The sequence below is a fragment of the Lonchura striata genome, chromosome 15, assembly GCF_050655825.1.
Source record: "Lonchura striata isolate lonStrDom1 chromosome 15, ASM5065582v1, whole genome shotgun sequence".
In the NCBI taxonomy this organism is placed as follows: Eukaryota; Metazoa; Chordata; class Aves; order Passeriformes; family Estrildidae; genus Lonchura; species Lonchura striata.
In genome coordinates this window covers 8,259,185-8,275,695 of record NC_140717.1, presented here as the reverse complement: position 1 = coordinate 8,275,695, position 16,511 = coordinate 8,259,185, and the positions used below count along the sequence as shown (strand labels likewise).

Below are 16,511 nucleotides of genomic sequence, written 5' to 3'. Positions count from 1 at the left end.
GGGACCCTTGCCGGCTGCAAGGCAGGACTTAAAGAGCATCATCATCCCGAGCCGTTTCCGTAGTCGGGGAAAAGCGAGATAACCCAGAACCTCCGAAAACCGTGTGCTGCCTGCCGAGCACAGAGGGATTTGGATAGCATGAGGCGGTGTAAGATCGCTGAAATGCCCACTGGAATGCTTCAGCGTGAAGCATTTGTCTGATTCCATCGTGGTTCCTTGCAGAAGAGGAGGTTTGGTACCCCACGGTCCTGCTCCACCACGCACACCATCTCTGACAGCTAGCACCACTATTGGTAGCATCCCTACTAGAAATATCACTAATAACACTACTACCCAGTGGAGAGATTCCACTTCTTCCTGTGGAATGAAATGGCCTTTGAGGAGAGAGACAGGTTTATTGTAATTATCATCTAATCAAAATGAGTTTATTAGAATTCTTAATCTTAGTTGGTGCAGGGTTGAACAATTTTAATTGGCACAATTTTAGGATCATCTTTAAATGCCTCCTTCAATCCAAACCACCCAATGATTTTACGACTTCTGTTTTTTTATTAAACATAGTTTTAACACCTGACTAGCACATCGCACTGAATTTCAGCTACACAGAAAATGCTTCTTGTTTGTGATCTTGAAGGATTATTTTTACCCTGGGTTCTTTCTCACAGTGGTTACGGAGTGAGTGATGGGCATCTGCTGCTTGGATGATCACAGGCAGCCCAGGAAAACACAGCTGGCATGCACCAGTGGCTCCACTGGGTGGCCAGGAGGACATTGAGGTGTGGGTCCTGGGCTGAGCACTTCCCTTGGGGATGGAAAGCCCCCAGATTGTACTTTTTTGCAACACTTGTCAGCAGCCTCCATCTCTGTTCTGCTTTAGGAATCAGCCTGGAAGCCCAAATCCAGCCAGGGGTCCAGGTTTGTCCTGACTGCTGTCAATATCAATGAGTGAAAGAGTGCAAGATTTGTCCCAGGTAAGGCAGAGGAGTGCAGGAGCATGGTTACATCCCTCAGATCTGATCCTCCTTTTCCTCAGCATCACAGCCACCCCACACTGGAGATAGCGAGTGGGGAGAAGCACTGCCAAACGAGAGCTCCCACAGGTACCAGCACACAGGCAGGGGCAGGGCAGAGGAGGGTGCTGCCACACTGTAGGGTTTCCAGTGTTCCCATCACCTTGTGCTGCCTGCAGAAGGGAGGGGCAGAGGAGGGAAAGGGGGATTTTTTCTTGTTTCACCATAGGAAGGATTTTCAAACCCTATAAATTCACTTTTGACAAGTGAACAGCTAAAGCAGATTAACCTTTTTGCTAATCCTCTATAATGGCTTTGGAATCTCCTTAACCAATAAGAAAATTATAAGAACCTGTTTCTTTTCTTTTTATCTATATCTATATTGTCCTCTCTTGTCTGCATGTTTTTTCTTTCTTGTTTTATTTTCCTTTCCTTTTCTAATATGAAATAGCCCAGCGATCCTATCTCCCAGAGGCTCAGTAAACAGTACATCAGAAATCCCTTTCCTTTATTCCTCTCTGGTAACAGGGTGCAGAGAAGTGTCTGCCGATTGGGATTTGATTACCAGCAGCTATCAAAAGTCTCTTTGTACAATCTGGGTCCTAAATCCCATAATTCTTTGATAAAAGAAGTATTACCAGTCCATTTTCTGTAGTGAAAGGTATGGGAGGAATGAAAGAAAGCAATCAGTGGAGATCCTAATAGGCTAAGTGCATGTGTGGTGGGAAGGCAGGGCTGGGACAGGATGCCCAGGGAAAGGCATCCTTTGTTAAGGATGGGGAAGGAGAATTAATCCTCTTCAGGCATATGAACAGAGCTGGTCAGATCCTCCACCTGCCCTATGGCCCCTCTGGACCAGCACAGAGTGGGGAGCAGAACCTGGCCCCACATCCACTCCTTGTGCCAGCGTTTGGGTACATGCATAAAAACTGGGAGCTTTTGTGATCTCTGGAATTAGGGCATCCCCAGTGCCTCTCTGGAGCACTGACACCTTGGCAGGGCAGCAGTGAACGTGTCCAGACCGAACAGCCACAAAGGTGTCTTCATCTCAAAAGGTAAAGATTCGCAGAGCTCAGTTATAATCCAAGTTACACCACTGGAACAGCTGAAGCAGAGGCAAATAAAGGGATGGAAGGAAAAGCAGCAGTTTGGTTTTAGGTGAGTCACAAGTAGAACAGCTACGGGATGTCTCTTCCCAGCACTAAGGGACCCGCAGGTGAGGAAGGGCAGGCAGTGAGCAGGGATGAGGAGAGAAAAGGGAGCTGAGAGAGGCTCTCCTGGGGACTGGCTGTAAGTTTTGCAGGATGCTGGGGGCATTGCTGGGCTGTCCAGCATGAGGATCTTTGGTGTGCAGTGGTTTCACAGCACCACCCGTGTGTCTCCTTGGTGTACCATGGGTGGGACTGCAAGGAAACACCAGGTGTGAGTGCTCTCCATCTGAGCTCCTGAGGCCTTGCTTCTCACTTGGCTTAACCACACTGAGAGAAAGGGAACTTGGGTTTAAACTTTGCTAAGCAACCTTATCTTAACCACACCTTCTCTATTTTATTCCCAGCTATTCATGTCAGTTAAAAACACAGGGTCCAATATGTTCTCTCCTCCTGTGGATTGCAGCTTCCAGACCTTGCTGTTTGCCCAGGGGAGGGGGCAAAGCCAGGCCTCCCTTCCTGTCCTGAATCTTGGCCATGGCCTCTCCCCAGTTTCTTTGGCTGGGCAGGAGCCAGGAATTGAACGGACTTTGGGAAAGCCTGGCTGTGGCACTGAATCCACACTCCTGCCTGGATGGCTGTGGGACCTCACTGAGAGCACACAGAGGCAGCAGCAGCAACAATCCCCCCCTTCCCTTCCCCACACAGAGCATGGCTCAGCTGCATGGGAGGCAGTTACATGCCACTAAGCTGCTGTGCAGAGCTGCTGCAAGCAGCTCGTAATCTAATTTATTAAGGTCTTTGAATCCTTACAAAGAGTATGTTGGATACATGCAAAGCATCTGCATTATTACAATGATTAGGGCAGCAGACATGGGGGAAAGGGGAAGGAGGGAAAATACAATTTCTCTGCTTTCAGCAGAAAATGAATCGACTTTCACAGAGAATTCTGGCAAAGCCAAAGGCTGTGTTGTCATTAAAAATGATTTTTTATTAAGCTGAACTCTCTCTTCTCTCATATTGTATGATATGACAGCTCTCTTTTGATGGGAAAGCTTTCATTTGGCCAGAGAAAGGGATAATTTGCTTCTTTTAAGGAGTTAATCCTCTGGTCCATTTCCGGGCTGGGAACAGCTATCCTCCCCCTTCCTTGGATAGGAGGCTGCTGCACAATGGAGATCATAACCATCTCAAATCTACACCCGAGATGGAGAAATCAGATTTCCTTCTCCAGTCATTTTTATGGGATTAGCTAAATCTTAGATCCACACTAACCCTTCACAAAGCTGCCAAGATTAGTTAGAATTTATTTTATTTGCAGGGGGGTTTTACGGTTTTCTTTCCAAAGGGATTATATCTCTCTATATATATATATATTTAGAGTGGCTTCAGTCATAACACAGCTAGGTCAGAGGGAGGAAAAGAGTGTGTGTGTATAAAATAAAAACTCAACTGTAAGCATGACAGCCACTTGAAATGCCAAGACAAAGCTGTGGTTCTGGATGGCTTTGCCAGTCCATTTTAAAAGCCACATGAGCTGTCCTTTCCCTAGCAAAACCCCACTAGGGAGCCAGTGAAGGGAGAGCACAGCCCCCAGCTGGGCTGCCTGCTTCCCCAGCCGCTGCTGGCACAGGATGTCTTCAGAGCCAGTGCCAGGGGCTGACGCCGGCAGGAGAGGCCTGAAGAAGCCACGTCCGTTCAGCATCGAGGACATCCTCTCCAGCCCCGTGGAGAAGAGCCCCCAGGTCTTGGTGCCGCTGTGCCTACGGAGCATCTTGGACTGCACACCCAAGCGGCTCTGCGAGCTGGAGACCATCCCAGCCAGCTCCCTGCAGGAGGAAGAGGAGGAGGAAGAGGAGGAAGAGCTGGAAGGGGCAGGCTGCAGCTGCTGCTGCTGTTCTCACACGAGTACCCGTTCCCAGCAGGACCTGCCAGCTTGGCTGGGTGAGTGTTGGGTTTGGTTCAGGTGTGGGGCTTGCAGAGGGGCTGGTGCCAGTGCTGTGGGCAGGGGAAAACCTGGGTGTTAAGTGGCAATATGGCATCTGGCCACGGTGGTCTTGGGCCTGAGGCCCAGCAATCTGAGCTGTTCTCAGCAGGGCTCCTAAGAGTGCTGCTAGCGTTTGAAAAGAAGAGGGTGCCGATTATTACTGGATATTTCTGGTTAGTGTGAAACTCTTGAGAGAATGATACTTCGAGGGGTTCAAGCTCTTTGTGGAGAGTGGAGCCCCATGTGCAGAGCTGTGCCTGTGCTTCCTGACAACGCCAGCCCTGGGGAACCTCACTTACCCTTTAAGGAAAAGGGGTTTGGCTATGTCAAGCAAAATTACTGTGGAAAATAAAAAGTAGCAAACCCTTAAAAATGCAGTTCAAGAGCATCCTGAAGGTTCAGAATTCCCTTGTGTCAGGGCTGAAACACAGATCTTTGCCGGGCTGTGAGTTTGCAGTTATTTTCTGGAGCTGACCATAGTGCAACTGGTAAGTGAACAAAGAAAACCCAGCCAGTGCTCACCACCTGCATCCTTCTCCATGTCATGCCCCAAACTCTTCTCCCACGTGCATGGTGACCACTCAGCTTGCCACCCACTCCAGGTGACTGGCTGCCTCCTTCCAATCTGTAGCAGGGATGCAACGGGTGCCTGAGCTGCCTTGAGCGTGGCGAGTGTTTGAGCCCCACACCTCTAACACTGCTGTCCCTGTCCCCTCGCAGATGCCCGCTTCCCCTGGCCCCTGCGGCTCTTCCACCCGGCAGTCAGGGTCTGTAGGAGCTCCCAGGAGAAGCCAAGGGAGCTGCAGACCTTCCAGCAGATCCAGCGCCGCACGCGCCGGCACCGCACCATATTCACCGAGGAGCAGCTGCAGGCTCTGGAGACGCTTTTCCACCAGAACCAGTACCCAGACGTGGTCACCCGCGAGCACCTGGCAAACCGCATCCACCTGAAGGAGGAGCGGGTGGAGGTGAGGTTCTGCCACTTGCTGAGGGCAGGATTCTTGTGTTCCTGCAGTCCCCAGGAACACAGACTGGGGCATTGTGCTGTCTTTTTTTGGGGGCCTGCACACTTATGGTCTCATTTTAAAATCCATCTTGTGCATTTGACAAAAGAGAGTTTAAGTCTGGTGAGCAATGGATGAATATAAACCATTTCAGCTGGGCTAATTTGTACTGGCATCCAGTCCCACAGACTCACATGATGCCTCTCTCCCAGAATCACCTGTCACACAGAGACATGCCCAGCTCTGCTGCTCATCCCCTGCACCCAAGTCTGTATTCCTTACATAAGTGACCTGCGTGACTTCTGAATTTGTCATGGGGGGTCCCAACTCCTTTGTGCCCCTCACACATACCCAAGAAAGATTGCAGCAGAGGGACTGATTACATTTTGTATCAAGCCTTTCTATTACAGTACCTCACAGCCCCGGAGGGCCACTGCCTGTCCCCCTCCCAGTAACACCTGACATGCAAAAGCCCTTTTCTTGTTTTGCACTTTCTAGGTTTGGTTTAAAAATCGTCGGGCGAAGTGGCGGCATCAGAAGAGGGCGACTGCCTCTGCACTGACCCTCCAGCCCAAGCAGCCCCCCAAGGAGAGCTGTTAGTGCTCACAGGCTGCAGAGAACACCAAGAGCACCACTGCCATAGCTGACAGGCTCAGGGGGGTAACCCGAGGGGGCTAATGCAGCAAAAAGGGAACCTCTGTGGTTCACACAGGAGGAGGACGGGTAAAAGCACACACTTTTTGGCACTTTCACATGCCTCTTCCAAACCTAGTTCACGTGGCAAATAACTCAGCAGGCAGGATGTGCAGGGGACAGAGCTGTACTAGTGTTAGATGTGTGTACTTTAAGAGAAGGAGAAACTCCCCTTCGTGTCTTTACTCTGTGCACGTAGTATTTGTGCTAGTTTTATTGATGTAGATTTGCAAAATATCCTGCAAATGAATGTGTCCTGTTTGCAGCACCTCAGTGGCATCTAGAGTTGCTTTTGGGGTTGAACTTGCTGGACAAGCGATTTGTTTCATAACAAAGAAACACGGGTTTCTTCCCATAGCCTGGGGAGAGGTGATGAACGTGCTGTGCTGAGAGGACTGGCACAGGCAGCCTTCGCCTTCAGCCCTGCTGCCAGCCAGTCCCTGTCACAGCGAGCCGTGTCCGTGTTCCTGGCGGGGCCAAGGAGAGGCCAGGAGCTGGAAAGCGGCGGGATCAATAAAAGTGCCCTGCCACCCCGCCCAGCAGCCAGCCGGGGTCCGCTCCGCGGGCCCGGGGGGTTTCTGAGCAGGTCTGAAGAGACCGTGGGGGCGTTGAGGGGATCCGCCCGGCGCCCTTCCCTTGTCTTAACCCGGTTCCCATCCCGTGTGTATCCCCGTTGCCAACTCAGCTCCCATCCCCTGTGTATCCCGGCTCCCGTCTCGTGTGTATCCCGGTTCCTATCCGGCTCCCACCCCGGTTCCCATCCTGTGTGCATCCCGGCTCCCATCCCGGTTCCCATTCCCGTGTGCATCCCGGCTCCCACCCCGGCTCCCATCCCGGTTCCCATTCCCGTGTGCATCCCGGCTCCTACCCCGGCTCCCATCCCGGTTCCCATTCCCGTGTGTATGCCGGCTCCCAGCCCGGCTCCCATCCCGGTTCCCATCCCGGTTCCCATTCCCGTGTGCATCCCGGCTCCCACCCCGGCTCCCATCCCGGTTCCCATTCCCGTGTGTATGCCGGCTCCCACCCCGGTTCCCATCCCGGTTCCCATTCCTGTGTGTATCCCGGTTCCCATCCCGTGTGTATCCCGGTTCCTATCCCAGCTCCCACCCCGGTTCCCATCCCGGTTCCCATTCCTGTGTGTATCCCGGTTCCCATTCCCGTGTGTATCCCAGCTCCCAGCCCGGTTCCCGTCCCGGTTCCCATTCCCGTGTGTATCCCGGCTCCCACCCCGGTTCCCATTCCCGTGTGCATCCCGGCTCCCACCCCGGTTCCCATCCCGTGTGTATCCCGGCTCCCAGCCCGGCTCCCATCCCGCCGCAGTCCCGCCCGGGACCGGCCGGGTCCTCCGCAGCGGCAGGGGGCGCGCGCGGCCCCGCCGCTGCCGGAGGGGCGCGCACTGCGGTGCCGCGGCGCGGAGCTGTGACGTCACGGCCGGGCGCGGTCCCGGCGGCGGTTCCGACGCCATGGAGGCGATACCGGTGCCCCCGGCCTCTCCCGCCGCTCTGGTGCCGGCTCCCGCCGCGGGCCCCGTCGCCGTGACGGGGAAGGAAGTGGTGTCGCCAGCTGCGCGGCACTCGAAGAAGATCCTGGATGAGGAGGCCTATATCGAGGTAAGACGGCGGCCCGGGACCGAGCCCGGGAGGCTCCGCTCCGCCGGTGCTTGTGCCGAGCGCTGCAACCGCAGCTGCGGGTGGAAATAGCGCCGGGGCCGCCCCTCGGGCTGCCGGCCTGGGGCCCGGGGCCGCCCCTCGGGCTGCCGGCCTGGGGCCCGGGGCCGCCCGTGGCTTTGCGCTGCTGGCCCCGAGCTGAGCCGGTGCTCCAGGTGTCCCAGCGGGGCATTGCAGTTGTCTCTGTCTTTGCAGAGCTTAGAGAAGATCATCCAGCGAGACTTTTTTCCCGATGTGGAGAAGTTGCGAGCACAGAAGGACTACCTGGAGGCTGAGGAAAACGGTGACTTGGAGAAAATGAGACAAATTGCTATCAAGTTTGGCTCTTCATTGAACAAATCGTCGAGGGACACACCTGCACCCTGTAAGAACTGGCTCTGTGGGGCATCAGGGGTGTGTATCTGATATTGCTGCTCTATCTAACTTCGTGCGGACAATGCTTATCTTAAAGATTCAATGTTGATATTGCATGAGAGCTAAGTGTGCCGGTTTGGGCAGTGTCTGGTGGCTCATGCTGAATTTCTCTTTGATGGTGTCTAATAATTCTTTGAGGGAATGGTTTTGGGAAAAACAGCCATTTAAAAAGCATTCCTCATAGGCATCTTTTGCCAAGTTCCTGCTCTCTAGGTTATGTGCTCTCTACTATGAGAAACCCTAAGCTATGTTTTGAATCCTTATTTTAGCTTGTAGTTTTAGGGGCTCTTGTTGCATCTACAGATATTTGAGATTCTCATGTATCAGGGACAGAAGAAGCTCGTGGTTATCAGAGGTTCCCACAGCAGGTATCCAGTGTTCTGTTTTATGTTTTCTTTCACTTTCAGTTTAGGTGTTTCCTAAAGCCCAGCCCCTGGCTGAGCTCTTGCAGTGGGGTTTGAGTAAGAGGCTTTCTTGTGGCAAAGGGCATCACCAGGTGGTGTCCCTTCCTTCCCTGCTGCAGGTGCTGGCCCTGGCCTGGGCTCAGTTTGATCTGCTGCTGCTTTTGTTGGCAAAAGCAGGGTGTAGGGTGACTACACCCTGGGCTGTGGCTCTCCTAGGAATTTCTCCCAGCAGGAGAAAAATGTCTTAGATGAGGCCAAAATCTTGTTTGGAGGTTGAGACAGAATTCAGTAGAACATTTTGGAGCTCTTTTCACAAGTTTTTAATTTAATTTTTGTTCTCTTGATATGCCTTCTGTGACTTACTTGGTACAGCATCCTTAGAGGAAATCCTGTTGTGTGCTCCAGTAACCAGGTGATTTTTTTTTTTTTTTTTTTTTTGATGGCAGATGTTACCCCAGCCACATTTGAAACCCCAGAAGTGCATCTAGGTGGCCTTCCAGTGGGAAATAAATCTAAGACTGGTATCAAGACTGCAGAGGAAGGTAGGAAAATTATGTTTCTCCAGCTGAATTCTTCCAAAATTAAATTGTCTGCCAGCAGCTGGCCATTTGTACATTTCACCTTTAAAATAAATTGCTATAAACACCATGAAAGGGTTTATTGGAAGCTGGTTATATGTGTTCCAAGCCTGATTTATTCCTGCACCACTCTGTGGAGCTGTGTCTTTGGCCCAGCTTGATGGCATTCCTGGTGTGTCTGTGGAAGGCTTGCTGCCAGCAGGGTTAGGAGGTGGATACAGTGCTCCCCTGGAAAGGGAGGCATTAACCTTCCTCAGGCTTCTTCCCTTCTCTTGTTAGAAGAAGCAGAAAAAGATGATAAAGATGCTCTTCCCAGCCTGGACACCTTCTTGGCAAAGCACACGAGTGAGGATAATGCTTCCTTTGAGCAGATCATGGAAGTGGCCAAGGAGAAGGAGAAGGTCAAGCACGCCTGGCTGTACAGCGCGGAGGAGGAGTACACCCGGGTAGGGAATTGCCTCAGCTCTGTCTCTGCTCTTCCAAGGGACACAGCAGGGAAATGCATTTCACTGGCTTTCTGCTAAGACCCAGCTTCCTGCATCCCATGACTGCTCTTTGCTTCCCTGTGCAGTCCTGCTTTTTCCCCTTCTGTCACACAAGAACAGTGCTTAATTACTGAGGCTTAGTCTCTTCTGAAAGCTTTGAGGCTGCAAAGCACTGCACAGAGTGCAAGTATTGCTGTCCTTGGCAGCCTGTTCTGTCAGCAGCATCACAGTTCCTGCTGTTTGTCCGTCAGCCCCTTATTATTTGCAGTTTGTCTGTCTTATTTCAGTTTTCAGCTTCTTTTATCAGTAATAACCCACACAGCTGCTGAAGCACAGAACTGCAAGAGCACGGCTGGCTGTGCTGCCTTCCTCAGCTACCTGCAGGGGAGGTCCAAGTGCTGTTCTGGGCCTGCTTTTTCAGTCTTTAACCATCAGCAGTGAGCAGCTGGGACATTGATGGCTGTGGGATGCAGTGCCTTTTCATGAAGTTTGGCACTGACATGTGGGTGTTTGCTGCTGTTGTTTTGAGGGAGTGTTATTTTTTTTTATCCCAATTGTCCCTCAGACTGTTACATACCTTATGCAAGGTGTTCTAGGGCAGGTGGCTGAGCTTTTGACTGAGCTCTCCAAGTTGTGTCTGCCTGAATAAAAGATTGCAGGAGGCTCCTTCAGAATTTTTTTTTTTCACCTTTTAAAACTTATATTTTTCCATCGCCCTTTCAGCGACAAAATGAAAACCTGGCACTTCCTTCAGCCGAGCAGCAGGCTCTGGAGAATGTGAAAGCTGGGCTGGATACCTGGGAATACACAGCTCGGAACACCCTCATGTATTATCCTACAGGTGAGGCATTGGTTCCAGGTGGGTTGGCTCCAAACAGTGCTTACAGCATTTCTGTACATGACTGAGCAGCACTTACAGGTCATGCTGTGCTTTTTCTTCTGTAAACTTTTTTTTAAACAGTGTCTTTTTTTCCCTGTTTTTCTTGGCCTCTGATTCCAAAGTTTGATCATGTTCTATTTGCCATTGAAAAGCTCATCTGTATTACAGAAGTACCTGTTTTCAGCAGCCAAAGCTCTTTCCTGGTCTGTCTTCTTTATGATCACTTGTTGTCATCTTCATTTGTTTGCTTCTGCTCAAAGAATTCTCTTTGGACTTGTCAGTCTGTTTGTTCCTATAGAAAAATATATATTTTTGTAAAAGTAGTTTTCTTTTTTGGCTGTAAATGTACAATTGATAACTTCTGTGAACCAGTGAAGTAAAGAGCTCTTTTTTAAAAGTCACTTTGCTTTTCAAGGTGTACCTGATGATAGTGAAGTTTTTAAGAAGCCCAGGGAAGTTGTGCATCGAAACACCCGTTTTGTGAAGGACCCTTTTAGCCAAGCTGTGAGCAAATCACAGCTCCAACAAGCTGCAGCCCTCAATGCTCAGGTTGGATAATTTTACTTCTGACTCAAATCGTGTGGTTCATCCCCCAGAACTGTGTGTGTGTGCTGGATGCAGCTGACTCTCACCTTTCTCCACATTGTCTTTTGTATTTCAGTACAAACAGGGCAAAGTGGGACCCGATGGGAAAGAACTGATACCCCAAGAGTCTCCAAAAGTGAATGGGTATGGATTTGTGGCTACCCCGTCTCCTGCCCCAGGTAAGAGGATTTTCTTATTTCTTCTGCTTTAAGAGGACTATTACTGCACTTTCTTTGATGCTGTCTTCAACACTAGGGTGTCATTACAGGGTTAGATGAGGAGGTGAAACCTTGTGCTGTGTATGCCAGCAGGATGCAGGGCTTAAATCCTAGTCCAATACACTGGTAGGAGAAGTTACCCTGCATCAAGAGACTCTGAAGTTGCTGTGCTATTGCTCAGGAATCATCTAGCTGTGGGCTACTTTCAGTTGGAACAAACTGAACATTTTAATTCGAGTTGAAACATATACTGAATTTGTACCTGTTCTGCACCTGCCCGTTGTTTCTCTGTGCTTTTTGTGGTTACCTCAACGCCTGAACATGCTGGGGCTTTCCCTCTGGGAAACCTGTAGGTGGCGTTTGGAGCACCTCCTTTCTCCATCGTAAATGCCTTTTCCAAGCCCTGGACAGCAGGATTTTCCAGCCAGAGACTTAATCGGGCTCTTAGGATCCTTTCTACACCTGTAAGACAAGGTGCAGTCACTGTTTGGTACAGGCTGCCCCCTGAGGTGATTGGAGTGTACATTTGGCTATTACATGTCCTTAAATCTTCTGCCTGTTTTCTTACTTTTAAAGAGTTTCCTGTGTTCAAGGAATTTTTATTTAGCAGCAGAGGGGACAACTAGTACTGTAGAGGGAAAAATGAAAGTATAACTAATCAAAAGCTTAGCAAATGGAAAAATGAAGACATGGAAAGGGTGGTGCTTGGTTGTTGTAACTGGGAGGGTGACACAGCTACAGGCAATCCCTTTTAATGGGAACCACATGTTCCCACTGGCTGTGATCTGTGATTTTCTCTGCAGTGTAGGGGCTCCTTTGTTGATTAATTTGCTGCATTTCTTAATTTGCTTCTCTCTCCCTTCTTTTTTTTTGTGATGAATGAATAACAAACGTCTTGCATGGGCATAACTTGCTAATTTGTTTTCAGGTGTCAGTGAGTCACCTTTTATGACATGGGGTGAAATTGAAAGCACCCCTTTGCGTCTGGAAGGGTCAGAAAGACCATATGTGGACAGAACACCTGGCCCAGCTTTCAAGGTATTTCATGTTAGCACAACATTCTTTTCTGGGGGGGAAGAACTAAGAAGGGAAAGGCAAGTGAGTAAGGAATAGATTAACATGGAGTGTGACACATCTCTGGGTGGTGTTCCCTGTCCTTGAAACTAATAATCTAGCTTGTGCTTGGAGGGTGGAGGTGAGCATGGATCCACATGAAATCTTCTTGGTGGAGCTACCTGAGGTTGGAACACAGGTAGGAACTGCTGGCAGGACAATGAGATTCTGCATTTGGTGGTGGGCCCAGACAGAAGGGCTTTCAGAGGAAACTGAAGAGATGCTCAATTTTTCTGATTTTAATGTGTGAATAGGTGGAAATTTTAGCATTTCCCTCTGTCTTTATCTTCTGGCTGTTGCAGCCTGAGGCAGATGTATCAGTTGAGAGTAGAAAAGACACTCTGGTTTTGCTAATGGCACCTAACCCTGCATGCTACTTGTCTCCTGCTGGTATCTTTGAATGTGAGATGTCTGAGACTCTTAGTTTAAGAAAGGTGTAATTTGCTGTATGTGCCTCTGTTTTGTTAGACTCCAAAGGCCTTGACTGGTTCTCCTGCTGTTTAAGAATGTCTCTGTATGCCTGAGAGCAGGCTGGCTACAGGCCAGGCAAGACACAGGTGACATTGTTTGTCTAGGAGAAACAGCAGGAGGAAATGCCAGAGGTAATGGCTGCTTCCTTGACCGGACTCGTTTTACAATTTTTGTTACTTGCTAAGGCAGGTTGAAGGTCTCTGTGTCCTCTCTGGCCTTTATGCAGCAGCAAAGAGGTGTGGGCTGACCCCACTTGTCCCTGTACATTGGAATCCAGCTGTGAAGGTGCTTTGACTCATTTTTCATCACTCTTGAGTGCCTTGGCAAGTGAACTGTGTGATGCATTTATAGATCCTGGAGCCCGGACGCCGTGAGAGGTTAGGACTCAAGATGGCCAATGAAGTAGCAGCTAAAAACCGAGCAAAGAAGCAGGAGGCACTTCGAAAAGTGACAGAAAACCTGGCCAGGTGAGACTTTTGTTTTGACAGCAGACCTGGGGGTGGCTATTATCTGATGAGATGTAAATCAGCACCTGTAGAAAGGGAAGAATGATGGTAAGGAAGGATACTGGAATCAGGAAGAGGTGCATTTGGACTGAAAGTTATTAAAATTTAAAAATTTAGAAATTAAAAAAACTTAATTCCTGAGGGAAAGTGGCTGGTGGACGTCCCTGACACTCTTTGTCAGCATTACTGCTCTGCCCTACAGCCACCCAGCGATGCCTCTGGATCAGTGCCTTGCCTTATTGCAAAGAAGAGACATGATAAGAGTTGCCTGGGGGGTCACAGGAAGGACAGAATGGGATCAAAGGAAAAGTCAGGCCATGCCACTCAGGTTTGGGAAGGATGCAGGAGGTTTTTTGTCACTTGTTTCTCTAGAGAGACAGGCTGCATTTACCTGCAGGCAGAATGACTTCTGCAGGCAGTGGGTCTTCTCTGTGGGGGGAAGTCACGTAGGAAGGCAGTATTACTTTTCCTAATAAAGGCAGATTTTTTTACTGTAAAATCTCTTAAAGCTTTTTATTCTGTTTCAGCCTTACTCCAAAAGGACTAAGCCCAGCAATGTCACCAGCTTTGCAAAGACTTGTAAACAGGACTGCAAGTAAATACACCGACAAAGCCCTGCGAGCCAGCTACACTCCCTCCCCAGCCCACACAGGAACTCCTGGTTACAAGACCCCGGCCAGTGGGCCTCAAACCCCCCAGAGCACCCCACAGTCTAGGACAGTATCTCACACACCAGTATCTCAGGACACTACATCCATCACGGACAATTTGCTGCAGCTTCCCAAAAGAAGAAAGGCATCGGATTTCTTCTGAACATTCCAGTCACCACCAAGATGATAGTGCTGTGCTCAGTGAACTGCAGACTGGTTACTGGAAACTGGGGAAATGGAGATAATTTCTGAAAGATATATTTCTGTTTTTAAGAGCGCTGTGCATTTAAATTAATTTCTGTTCAGCTGCATCTGTTTCTTAAGTGGGGTAAGCCTTTTTTAAAGGCTGAACTTGACTGGGGTCCAGCTTGTCAAACTTGTTTGTAGTTTGCAGAAGAGGGGACACAACCATGTGCATACTGAGGCATGACACAGAATTTTAGAGAGGTTCTCTTTAACTTGAATTTAAACTGATGCAGTTCACAAGTTTGACTAACTTTGTGATCTTGTTAAAACCAGTGTTCCTTAAGAGGACTCCATTTCCTCTTCCTCTGCTTACACTTTGCAGTGTGGGATTTACCTTGCTGCTTTTGCTCAGACTTTTCTTCTGAAGGGTTTTGGCTTGCCCTGTTCTGCAGCTGGCAGAGGGAAGGGATCAGATTTGTTTTGTAGCTGCTGTGTGTGACTCCAGAGAGTTGATGATCATGATGCAGGGGCCAGAGACAGTCCTGTGTCATCCACCAGGATGGCAGTACCATTCTGAAGCACAGAAATTATACTTCTGATAGCCACACTGGGGCTTTTGTTTGGTGTTTTTCTCCCGTTCTTTGAAACTTTTGGCTTTAGTTTTCATAATTGGCCAAAAAAAGGAAAAGCAATTTTAACCACACGTGCTGTGGTTGCTGCATATGAGCTGACGTTTGTGTGTGGGATGAGCCCTTGTGTGATGTGATCCAGCTTGGAGAAGCACTCACTGTGCACTCTTTAGAAGGAAGCAGGTGTAGCCAGGTGTTTCCACTTCTTGCACCCCACCTGAGTACAAGACAGCATGTGTAACACTTGCCAGCGTTGGCATTTGTTATAGTCAGGTGATGTTTTTCTGAGGGAACATCCATGGAAAGTCTTACCCAGCAACTTGAGGAGTGTCTGCAGCGTTCTCTGAGGTCTGGGGCACTGGGTGCTGTGTTTGTCTTGGTGGAAAGCTTTCTTTTGTGTGGTTTTCTCTCCCACTTCTAAAACTCGTGTCCCTGACTGAAAAACCCTTCTGAGGGACTGTTTTTATAGTGCACCTTGTAAAAATAAATTTATCAACATGACATTGCTAGGAATCATGACTCAAAAATTAGTAATTTTTACCTTTTTAGTCCAGAAATACTTGAAGGCTGTATTTTTATTTTAAGCAAAAAAAATTATTCTCAGGTACTCATGAATTAATGTAAAAGGAGTGCAGTTACTAAAGTTTTCATGCTTTCAGAATTGTTCTTTAAGGACTGAACTGGCTAGATATGAACCTAGTTCTTAGGTAATTTCAAATACTAGTTATTTATTTCACAGTGAAATGCTTGTCTCCATTAAGCATAGGACCTCTTTGTTAGGTACACAGGCAGGAGGTCAGACCCTGGCCTGCAGTTTGGGTCACTGAGCAGACCAGGAGCAAGGAGTGGATGTGGGATTCCTGCCCATTTGTGGGTGCAGAAACTCCTCTGAGCGTGGGATGCACAGAAAGGCTGAGCAGCATTCGAGGCACTGCAGATGGGGTGCACACATGGATCAGGAGTGGCATGTGGCATCTCTGTGCCACAGCATTTCTAACTGGCTGTGCTCATACCAGGGTGTAGCTGGAGTAATAGGGGAATGTGATGTCTGAGTGTGGTTAGTTCCACATTGTGCAATTCATGCTTAAAAGCATGAATTTGCTCAGACTTTTCTTCTGCGGGTTTTGGGCTTGCCCTGTTCTGCAGCTGGCAGAGGAAAGAGACCACCCCAGGTTCCTGATGTCAGTTTGCAGGGTGTGCTTGGGACTGTCAGGGCAGCACAAGTTTGAGGCGGGAGCAGCTTGGGTCTGGGACCTTCGCTGTTTGGATTTTTTGGAGGCCCCTGGGCACAAACACCGGCCATTTTCCCTGTGAAACCAAACCAGACTGCATTAAATATTCCGTGGACAGTGTTGGTTTTGTGTTTGTCCTCAATTGAATTAACCTAGACAGCCACACTAAAATCACAGTCTTGATTCTACCACTGACAGGCCTTCACGTGTTTGTTGGAAATAGAACTTATTTTCAGTTACATGCTGTAAAACTGGATCTGTTGAAAGGGCTGTAGTGCTCTTCAGGTTGGCTGTTCCTGTAATGCCTGTTGTCTGCTTGCTGCTGCAGTTCAGCCTCTGCTATCTGTAATTAGCAAATCAGTAAATTTTTCATTGCCAGATATTTTTGCTGCTGTAGCAGTGGCAGATAAAATGCCTTACAGGCCCAAATCCAGTGTAAAAAACCATCTTAGTTCTTGATGACTGGTGATTTTTTTTTCCTCCCATTTTCAGCGTGTTATTTTTCTTTTGCTGTTGCAATAGATCTGCATTTTCCCATGTGAAGGCCCAAGCACACTTGCTCCCTCAGCCAAAATAGCATCTGTAGCTCTGATGCTGCAGAAGTAGCTGGCAGTGAGCAGTGGTGGCCCCAGGCCTCTCCTGGGTGGCCAG

At 49.1% G+C, this 16,511-nt stretch overlaps 2 protein-coding genes across 3 annotated transcripts; both read left to right on the top strand.

The window, feature by feature from the left end:
- Positions 1 to 3,687: 3,687 nt before the first annotated feature.
- On the top strand, positions 3,688 to 6,110 carry GSC2 (goosecoid homeobox 2). 2 transcript variants are annotated; one of them, XM_031506189.3, is made up of 3 exons: positions 3,692 to 4,102; positions 4,866 to 5,113; positions 5,648 to 6,110. In XM_031506189.3, exons 1-3 carry the CDS (start codon positions 3,793 to 3,795, stop codon positions 5,747 to 5,749), a joined length of 660 nt encoding a protein of 219 aa, XP_031362049.3. In that variant the 5' UTR covers positions 3,692 to 3,792; the 3' UTR covers positions 5,750 to 6,110. The 2 variants fall into 2 exon arrangements, with proteins under 2 accessions (XP_085449228.1, XP_031362049.3); XM_085593102.1 differs by lacking the exon at positions 5,648 to 6,110 and having other exon boundaries at positions 3,688 to 4,102; positions 4,866 to 5,403.
- A 1,140-nt stretch (positions 6,111 to 7,250) lies between these two features.
- ESS2 (ess-2 spliceosome associated protein) lies at positions 7,251 to 15,141 on the top strand. Its single transcript, XM_021549879.3, has 10 exons — positions 7,251 to 7,452; positions 7,705 to 7,873; positions 8,774 to 8,869; positions 9,185 to 9,351; positions 10,114 to 10,231; positions 10,686 to 10,819; positions 10,932 to 11,034; positions 12,002 to 12,111; positions 13,009 to 13,124; positions 13,691 to 15,141. The coding sequence occupies exons 1-10, from the start codon at positions 7,306 to 7,308 to the stop codon at positions 13,974 to 13,976; spliced, it is 1,446 nt and encodes a 481-aa protein (XP_021405554.2). The 5' UTR covers positions 7,251 to 7,305; the 3' UTR covers positions 13,977 to 15,141.
- Positions 15,142 to 16,511: the final 1,370 nt, after the last annotated feature.

Coding starts and splice junctions, on each gene's coding strand:
- GSC2 (XM_085593102.1), top strand. CDS start 3,793: ATGTCTTCAGAGCCAGTGCCAGGGGCTGACGCCGGCAGGAGAGGCCTG. Junction 4,103..4,865: donor GGACCTGCCAGCTTGGCTGG/GTGAGTGTTGGG, acceptor GTCCCCTCGCAG/ATGCCCGCTTCCCCTGGCCC.
- ESS2 (XM_021549879.3), top strand. CDS start 7,306: ATGGAGGCGATACCGGTGCCCCCGGCCTCTCCCGCCGCTCTGGTGCCG. Junction 9,352..10,113: donor CGGAGGAGGAGTACACCCGG/GTAGGGAATTGC, acceptor TCGCCCTTTCAG/CGACAAAATGAAAACCTGGC. Junction 13,125..13,690: donor GTGACAGAAAACCTGGCCAG/GTGAGACTTTTG, acceptor ATTCTGTTTCAG/CCTTACTCCAAAAGGACTAA.